This window comes from Chenopodium album, chromosome 23 (assembly GCF_948465745.1).
Source record: "Chenopodium album chromosome 23, dcCheAlbu1.1, whole genome shotgun sequence".
Lineage (NCBI taxonomy): Eukaryota > Viridiplantae > Streptophyta > Magnoliopsida > Caryophyllales > Amaranthaceae > Chenopodium > Chenopodium album.
This window is the reverse complement of record NC_137856.1, coordinates 37,797,100-37,807,076: the sequence shown is the minus strand read 5'-3', so window position 1 is coordinate 37,807,076 and position 9,977 is coordinate 37,797,100. Positions and strand designations below refer to the sequence as shown.

At 33.4% G+C, this 9,977-nt stretch overlaps 2 protein-coding genes across 3 annotated transcripts; both read left to right on the top strand.

The window, feature by feature from the left end:
• The first annotated feature begins 253 nt into the window (after positions 1-253).
• LOC145607883 (dehydration-responsive element-binding protein 1E-like) lies at positions 254-1,098 on the top strand. The gene has a single exon (XM_081663478.1). The coding sequence runs from the start codon at positions 394-396 to the stop codon at positions 1,096-1,098; it is 705 nt and encodes a 234-aa protein (XP_081519604.1). The 5' UTR covers positions 254-393.
• A 1,382-nt stretch (positions 1,099-2,480) lies between these two features.
• On the top strand, positions 2,481-6,979 carry LOC145609120 (uncharacterized). 2 transcript variants are annotated; one of them, XM_081664674.1, is made up of 7 exons: positions 2,481-2,939; positions 5,244-5,356; positions 5,476-5,564; positions 5,645-5,719; positions 5,852-5,953; positions 6,139-6,234; positions 6,427-6,979. In XM_081664674.1, exons 1-7 carry the CDS (start codon positions 2,515-2,517, stop codon positions 6,691-6,693), a joined length of 1,167 nt encoding a protein of 388 aa, XP_081520800.1. In that variant the 5' UTR covers positions 2,481-2,514; the 3' UTR covers positions 6,694-6,979. The 2 variants fall into 2 exon arrangements, with proteins under 2 accessions (XP_081520800.1, XP_081520801.1); XM_081664675.1 differs by having other exon boundaries at positions 5,852-5,985; positions 6,427-6,566.
• The last annotated feature ends 2,998 nt before the right edge of the window (positions 6,980-9,977 follow it).

Below are 9,977 nucleotides of genomic sequence, written 5' to 3'. Positions count from 1 at the left end.
CAACTTTGGGGATTATTTGTGAGAGATAAAATATTCCAAAGTTGTAACTAATATGTAACCGAGGTAGTATATGTTTTTTAGCGGTTTATTCCCAAAATATTTATCTCACCATTTAATTAGAATTGACCCATTTCTTTTATTTTTTATTTAGAGTATTATGATTATTATATTACTTTATTATTTCCTGTTTGAGGAAAGACCCATCACTTTTCTTAGCAAGTTGTATATACGTAACTATATATATCACCCAATTACGGCTTTATGTTGTCCAACAACAACACAAAAACAACTCCAAAAAAAACAGAAACACCAAAAAAAAAAGAAAGCTAGAGAAGTAAAAAAAAAAAATAGTAGGAAAACATACTCGTATATACTCAAACAATTTATCCTCTAATGGACATGTCTTACACTAACCAAGGATCTCCATCCGAAGGCGGCATGAGCCCCAACTCCGCTGAAGAAGAGGGGCTCATGCTCGCCTCTGCCTACCCGAAGAAACGGGCAGGCAGAAAGAAGTTTACGGAGACTCGACACCCCGTTTACCGTGGGATCCGCCAACGGAACAACGGTAAATGGGTGTGTGAGGTCCGTGAGCCTAACAAGAAGACCCGAATATGGCTCGGAACCTTTCCGACGGCCGAGATGGCTGCCAGAGCTCATGACGTGGCAGCAATGGCCCTCCGTGGTCGTTCCGGTGCTTGTCTCAACTTTGCTGATTCTGTTTGGCGGCTCCCTGTCCCGGCATCATCCGATACCAAGGACATTCAGCGTGCAGCTGCTGAGGCTGCCGAAGCATTCCGCCCTCAGCTACCGCCTGTTGAAGAACAACAGACAGTGGTTGAGAAGGCGGAAGAGGTAGCTCAATCGTCAACTACTATCACAATGAACAGCACGAACAACATGAGTTTTAGTAATGAGAATGGGATGTATATGGATTACGATACGGAGTTCGAAACCCCGGGATTGATAGCTGATATGTACCATGGAATGGGGATGCTTCCGCCTCCAAACATGACTAGTTACAATGAGACGACTTATGAAGAAGATGATATGGCAAATGGAACCGCTGACTTGCCATTATGGAGCTACTCTATTTAGAAAGTACTCCATTCATTCTTATTCTTTTTCAGTGAATAAAGTTTTAGGATAATTTGAGAATCTATAAAAAAGAAAGAAAAAAAAGAATTTAAATTTGGTATGTTAAAAATTTAGAAGTAGAACAGAGTAGTAAGAGTACTACTAATCTACTACTATGCTCGCATGATTTTTGGTTAGTTAGCCGTTACCGATTTTTTTGGGTTGGTATAGGTGGTATGCAAGTATTGTATCTGAGAGTGGGAAAATTTAAATAAAATTTAAAATTAAAATTTAGAAATGTACTTTGTTAGTTGCTTAGTTTAACAGAAACAGAGCACTGTATAGTGAGTATTATTTCTAAAAGTAGAAGTATGTTTGTAAAGTGTAGTACTAAGAGCATGTAATACTTTCTTAATTGACGATGATTCGTCTTTTTATTGGTTAAATTTAGTTGTATCTTGTCTAACTTTAGGGAGTAGTAGTGTAGTACACTGTTTTCAATGAAGAACTCGTTCATATAAAAAAAGAGGGAAATTTTAAAACAGAGCATGTTTAAATTGATGAGTAATTTATTAATTTATGCTTTGTTATGTTGTTATGCTGAAATATGTGATGGGATGGAAATAATTTGTTGTTGTTTGTGAAATGGTGTTATTAATGAGGAACAAGAGGAGCAAATTTTGTCATATGGATAAGATCGTTGATTGTGTAGTAGTTGCGTCACTGATAATTCACAATTTTAACATAAGTGGTACCGTACTTTTCTAATTTTTCCATTATTATGTGTCATACTTTATACCTAGAAAATATTATTGTCAGAATGAGAAAGATTTCTGAATTTCGATACTTGAGCACATGATAAAATTCGTTTGTTTTTTTTTTTTTTTTAAACAACAATAATAATACAGTCAGACACCTTAATGCAACAACACGATAGAAAAAGTAAAAAGGAGTAAAAGCCAGATAGATATATACTTCTAGATAGGCTTTTGCATGTAAGCAAACATCAATAGATCCTCCAAAAGAACCAAGATAAATTGTTTTGTCATACCTTATCTAATAAGTTATCAATATAATAAAACATGAAGGATACACAAGTAGGATAATACTTGGCTATAGTATTCTTTTACTTGGCTGAAAATCAAAGGGTTCAATTATCAATCATTCACAATACGTGAATGAGTATATTCGGTACTAGTACTCCGTAGTAGTGAGACTATTAGACCATTTCCATCCACAAATAAAATTTCGCTTTTTGGGTCCCACATTTCAAAGCGAGTCTATTTCAACCACATGTTCTGATGTTCACACGTTATTGGGTCCCACTCATATTATCTTCATGTCAACCCACATCACACACGAATCTCACACTAAACCACTTTAAAAACCCAAACAACAAAGAAAAAAAAAAACCACTCGTTAAGCTGTTATTCATCCATGGCAACTCCGCCGTCATCTCCGCCGTCATCACCTCCGTCACCGTCGTTGCTATTCTTACAAACTTCGAAACTTCTTCATTTTAAGCCCAAACCCAAACCCAAGGCCCAATTTAGTTGTAAAGCTTCGATTAAGGCTCCACCACCCGGGTTCGATTTCCGATCATCGCAAATATTTACGGATTCTCGGGCCGTGATTTCGGGGGCCCACCCGGAGTTATTGGATTTGGTTGATATGGGGAGTTTGGTTTTGGTCCAGAAGAGTCAGTTTGGGCCTGTGCCGTCTTGGCGGGCCGAGTTTGTTGAGCCCGATGAGATTTGGTTGGTGGGTACTAGTCACATTGATGAGGGTTCTTCTTTGGATGTTGAGCGGGTTGTTCGGGCTATTCGGCCCGATAATGTCGTCGTTGAGCTTTGTCGTAGCAGGCAAGTCTTCTAGCTTTTTGGTTATAAGACTTGAAACTTTTATATTTTTTGAATTTTAGTTAGATGTTGAATGGAAGTAGTTTAAGATTCTAACATTTTGTTAAGAGAATTTTTTTTTGGGTGATTAAAGAACGGAGTGATGTAGATGAGATTTGATCCTCAGAGGAGTGTTGTACTGTTGTGTTAGTATGAATTTGTTATTAAGGTTTCTTAAGGAAGTTAAAAATTATCAAATTAATTATATGAATGTATTAATTAAAGTTTAAAAATTAAAATACAGGACTTGAAGGATATATAACATGGTAATTCTGGTAAATTGGAATAATTTTTATCAGGAAAATTAAAAACCAATATTCGGTATCAATTTCTTCTTTTATTTGAATGTGTGGATGGTGGAGTTAATTATATGAGTTAGATCTTGGAAGGAATTAACGAAAACCTGAAAATTAATTAAAACAAAAATGGTGAAGTTTGAATAATTCCAAGCTGAATTACTAGCCTTAATTATAGATAGCAATTAATAATTAATAAAACTTAGCATCAGATGAAGCTTAATTATGGGATTGTGGCATAGGAGCTGTATGCCTGTATGTGATGATAAGTTGATAATTAATTTGTGTAATATAAGGCTAAAATAAAATTATCTTCATACAACTTAATATGTATGGAAAAATTCCTGTTTGATTGAGAGATCGAAGTTTGGAGCTTTTTTCGAATTCGAGGGTATCCTAGTATTCATAATCAATCTATTAGTAACAAAAGCTTGTTAAATTATCATATGAGGTTGTTCATGGAATTTTTTTCATAAGAGGCTTGTTGAGTTGTGGTGAAGAACAGGGTTAATTGGAAGGCAATATTTCGAAAAAAGAGAGGGAGTCCGGCTTGTTTTACAAAGATCTATCTATCTATATATCGAAAATGATTTTTGTGTGCTCTCTTGTGACCTTGTCTACATTGGAGTTATGAAGTTCAAGGGAATTACTTCGTAATTGGTTTTTTGAACCCCTAGTATATGCTAATCTACCAAAATGTGTTTTAGCAAAGTTATAACTCTTATAAGGAAGATTATTAAAGGGTGTATTATAATGCTTGAGATTTGTATATTACGCGTAGTAGCTAAGTTCACTAGAGATGCAATGCTAATATTTGTTAACACTCACTTAGGAGGATCTTTAGTTATTCCCAGATTCCACTAAATAGTCACCTCAGACATCCCATGTAAACAAAATCAAACATACAATCGGATATAGGAAAATGGCAAAAGGCAATTTGATGGATTTTTTTTGTTTGGACAAGTATGACATTCAACTACATTTGTGTTAGATATAAAAATTTGCATGACATGTGGTCTAGGCATCGAGCTTGCTATAATGCTCCTTACTATGATTTCATAAAGCTGGTATAGTAGTCCTTCGAGCCATGAATTTTCAAATGCTATAGGAGCAGAATTCAAGTAGCTTGAATATGCAGATATAGATGTCACATTGCACCAGCAGACCTGTAGCAGCGATGATGACTGGTTTGCTTTGGAGTTGCACCTTATTCTTTGAGTGACACTGTCCTGAATGATGCAGAAATTTTGATAAAAGCTCACATGACAACTATTGTCTTAATTGACCTTAGAACTTATGCTTCAAGAAGGAATGTGTAGCAATTTACTCGTAGATATCAGATATTCTAAGCTCTTCCCTAATTTCCAAATTCTCGCCAAGGCTCAAATTCCTGGATACTGCCACACAGAGACACTGTCCAGAATTTTGACATTATTATGAGGAGGATAATATATTCTATATTCTTGGATATACTTTTTATTGTGAAAAATCTGATTAAAACAAAATATGAAACTAAGTAGGGGATTAGGGGCTCCGAATATATTATTTGGTTTGGTGTCAATACATCACTTTAAAGCCTTTTAATTTCATGCATTACAAACCACTTTATCAAAGGACCTCTTGTTGCTGTATGGCAGTTCTATATGATGTAGCTCAATCAGTCTCTCATAAGCCTATCATCTTGCCCTCTGCCTCTCTCATCGTACTTGTGTTTATGGTGCTTAATCTTTATATTGTAAGGCCAAGTGTTGGCTATGTAGTAGATACCCTTACCCTTTTCGTATCATACTGACTTGGGAGTGGCACCAAAAATGCCAAGTTGGAGTAATATACAGTATAGAAATAAATGGTCTTGGCCCTTGAGAATTAGGTATTATCCCTTTTAAAAATATAATATACATATGAATATTTGTGTGCTATATAGTCTTCATTCCATGGTTTAACCTTAATTATTACAGACTTTCATCTTCAGAGCTGGGATTATGTACTCCAGCAGCAATCAGCCAAATGCGGAACTGAAGTCCAATATGTTTTCCTTAAGTGGTGCTGGATTTTTTGGTGCTGTTGGCCGTAGCATAAACTTGGGTAAGCCTGGTTTCACACCCTAATCTTGTCTACATATATGTGAAGTGTGCTTTATTTGAACTTGGTGGCGGTGTGGGCCTGTGTGGCTGATCAGTGGGTTTTCTAACTTCTTATGATAGGGGGACAAACTGCTTTGGCATTAAGGCTATTGTTGGCCATCTTTTCATCCAAAATTTCTTCGGATGTTGACAGGCCTTTTGGAGATGAGGTAGCCAACTAGCAAAGGTTAACTTTAATTTGGATCCAGGAAGTCATCTGATTGACTGAGATAAAATATATTGTTTGCAGTTTCGTGCTGCTCGGATGGTGTCTGAAGAAATTGGTGCACAGATAGTGTTGGGGGATCGGCCCATTGAAATTACTGTAAGTCTAATGCAGTTTATAACCTGTAACAGTTTTGGCTTCAACAGTTCAATTGCTGAGGCACTATTAGCCTCATCTTGGGATTATGTTCTGTATGTCATATGTATATCTGAGGTCCTTATCTTATTGCAGCTTGAGAGGGCGTGGAATTCACTGAAATGGGCCGAAAAATTAAGCTTAGTGAGCTCAGTTATCCGTGGAATCACATCTTCATCCGAGACTTCCACAGCCAACGTGAATGTCCTACTTCATTGTTTAATTTTAATGTGGGCTATCTATTATTCTAGATTTTGTAGAATGACCCTTAACAAACAACATTCAAGCATCAGGATTATATGGCCATTCCTTTCATACTGTACTCTCTTATGACTATATACCTTATGATTCTCGCTTAATTTCCCAGTTGTGATTGGTTACAGGAATCAGGTACTGATGACAACCCTTACCAGCTTTATGAGAAGCTTAGCTCTGCTTACCCTTCCCTTGTACAGCCACTTATACTTGAACGTGACACGGTAATGGTCTCATTTCTCTCAAGTTACTTTACTCACAAGAGTGCATCTTATAATCTGATTGTGAACTAAATTGTACTATTGTGCAATGAATAGCTTAAAGTTATGATCAATTCAAAGAACCAAGATAATATACTGATTACTCAAAGTTCTTTTTCTCTCTTTAGATATTAACTTGAAAGTTCACATTTGCAGTACCTAGCATGGTCTCTTAAACGGAGCAAAGCTGTAAAAGACTGTAAGAGAGTGGTGGGAGTAATAGGGAAGGGCCACTTGAATGGAGTGATATACGCGCTGATTTCAGACCTGGGAGATCTACGCTTTCGCGACTTAGCTGGGAATAAATCTGGTGCTAATGTTCCGAATGCTTGGATCAATAAAATTCTTAAAGATTTGGCAAGGGATACATTGATTGGTGTTATTTTGTGGGCATTATACGAGCAACTGAAGTCTGGTTTCTGAGTAGGCTGATTCTGCAGTTTTAGCTCCAATTAATTATTGGGAGTACGCATTGTAATTGTATAGTACGAGTATATAATTTGGTTGTAACTCGTGTTCTCTAATAATTGTCGAGCCCTATGTTGTCCACATATGGGTCATTTTGTATAGGTTAAGGAGGTATTCCTCTCATTATCATAGACTCTCCTCATTGGATAGGCCATGATTTTCAATATGAGCTTGTTGAAACACTCACAATACTACACGAATGTTAAAACATTATTTACTCTATGGAATTTGGTTATCATTAGTTTTTTTTTTTTTTAACATATTTTTCCCAAACTTATTTTATGGAGTATGAATAATTATTCTTGAAATAAATAAATTTAAGTTGAAAAGAGTACGACTTCTACTATTTCAATAGAAAAAAAGTTTTTTTTTTTCATTTTTTATATGCATCGGTTGATTTGCACCAAAATACTCACGTGATAAGATAAAAAAAAGTGGAGTAACAACTGTTAATATTGAATGATTAATACCACTAAAAAAAAAGTTTACATGACTAAGGGTCTGTTCACATTTATTGAGCTGAACTGAACTGATTGGAGCTGAACTGAATTGAGCTGAAATGAATATTTTATGAGAGAGGGGAATTAGGAATTGAACTGAATTGACCTGACATGATTAAAGCTGAACTGAACTGATTGAAGCTGAATTGAACTGAAATGATTGGAGCTGAAATTAAGTAAATGTGAACAGGCCCTAAGAAGAGTTGAATGAGTATTTAATTTGGTGTGTCTGAAAGAAAATCAAAAATGGAATTAAGCAATTAATTTAAAACTTTAAAATAGACAAATGGTGAAATTAAAAATATTTGTAAGAGTTCAAATAATGTAAATATAATTCAATCTCAAATTTTTTGGTACTATCCTCTAAAATTCGAACTAACAAGCTAGTTATATTTATAAAATTTTTGAAGCAACAAGGTAAACAAATTTGGCATCCACCTAAAGTCCTACGAAGTATATATATATATGTAACAACATGCATGCATGTTTAAACATACGTACTACTTTTTTTTTTCTTCTTACCTTATTTATTAAAAAGTAATATTCATTTCCCACTAATTGTTTGCAATTTGGGCATACATGATACATTTATAAATTAAATGACAAGTTACATAACGAAATGCAAATTATAAGTTTTTGACATACTTATTTATTTTATTTTTGTTTAAAGTTATGTCGAAAACACTTTTTAAAAAAATAAAAAAAAACTTTTTCTGTACTCTATTTTTATAAAATTTCAGCCCCCTTTATTTTTTCTTCTCTCCTTAAAAAAACAACTTTTTTCTTTACTCTCCCTAAATAAATAACTTTTTTTCTTTGCTATAAATACTCAACAAACACAACCAAAAAACAAAGATGGTGAGTTCACTGAGTTGAATTAGAGTTTATTAAGGAGTTTTATTGAGTTGACACCGCTTTCAAACCCACGGAAATAACATACCACTCTTAGAAAATACTCCCAAGTAATTATATTAGACTTTACTATACATATAACAAATGGCAAAATATGCACTATTTAAATTATATGTCGTATAAATAATCTATATCTAGTCACAAAGAGTAACAAACCGTTCAAAATCATTAAAGTGTTTAAATTGTTGTTAAAATGCACATATATTTAAGTAACAAACTATTCCGTACTTTTTAGATTCATTTTCTAATATACATAATTTTCCTACAAATTCTAAAATGTTAATTTAATTTGTTTGATTAAATCATAAGGGTTGTTATTACACTGTTTTTTAGTTTAATTGATCTTGAAAGTTGAAATAATAACTCTCTCTAATGTGAGCAATTTGGACTTTAATTTAAACTCCAAGTTTATTGAATCAGACCGAATATAAACATATAATATAATATATTACATCCAGTTGATTCGATACGGAATTTTAAGCTATATCAGATTGATTTGGATACAGTATTTACATATCATGATTCATTATCCGTATTATTTTATGTATAATTATTTCCCACAAAAATGATTCGATACGTAATCAACATTATTAGTAGAGTGTATCTCTTTTATCCCTCTTATCTTCTTTTAAACAAATAGTGTATAATTCAGATTTCTTAGCTTGAACATACACTATGCCCTCAAGAGCGGGGGGGAAAAAAAAACAACTTAAAAGTTAACAGAGCTAAATTTGCGCAGTTTCAGGTTCACAATAAAACTCATATTATAACTCTACAATTGATAAATTGTGTAATAAAATTAAAACATCAATGTCATTTGTGTTAAGGACTTAAGGCTATGTAGATATATTCCTATATTAAAAACAAAATCAAGGATAGAATTGAAAGAAATAAATCAGATTAGGCTATGGTCTCCTTTCTAGATTATGGAACTAAATCCTACACAATCTTCCCAATAACATAATATCAAGTGCAAAAAACATTGATCTTCATAATAGTAGAAACTTTTTTTTAGTCTATTCATATTGCAACATGTGCTCACAATACTCATTTACTAATTAACAGTTTTTATTAAATAAACCATTAGCTGTGGGCAAACGGCGTTATAACGATATAATTTACCGTTTATCATTCACATGATCTTTTTTATTTGAAACCGATCTGCATTTATTGGGTAAAAGAAAGATAATAATGCAATCAACCCCAAATATGATGTATATATAAATGAGGTGAAAACACTTGTAGAGGTCCACAAAGAAGTAGAGTGAGCATTATTTGTCTCTTACATTTAAGTCATCACCCAATAGCTTTGTTACATTTTCATAGTTCTTTCATTTGTGTTTAGGGCAGTTTCAAGCAAAAAAAGAGTTTTTTCATAAATTGAGATTAGTGAGAGTTAAGTATGGAAAAGACAAGCAATAACCCTGGAATTAGCATCCTTATTATTGATGATGATGCAATTTGTCTTTCAGTTGTTGCAGGAGCTCTTACAAAAATGAATCATCATGGTAGCAATTCATCTTTGCTATTCATCTAGGATACATGTTTTAGATTGTTTTAATGTAAATTTATTTTTTATTTGCAAGTGATTTCTTAAATCTATTTTATTCTTCTAAAATAACTTGTTGATTTTTTTTGTAGAAAAGGGGTGGAAATGAAGTCTTTTTTCAAACCACTTTGATTTTTAATCTTGAATTAAAATTCATTTAAAATAAAAATCTTGAATTAAAATTCATTTTAAAATAATTTTTTTTTAAATTTTTTTTTAATAGATTTTGATTCTACAAAAAATTAGTCTGGACATGGTGTTTTCTCAAATTATTTTTC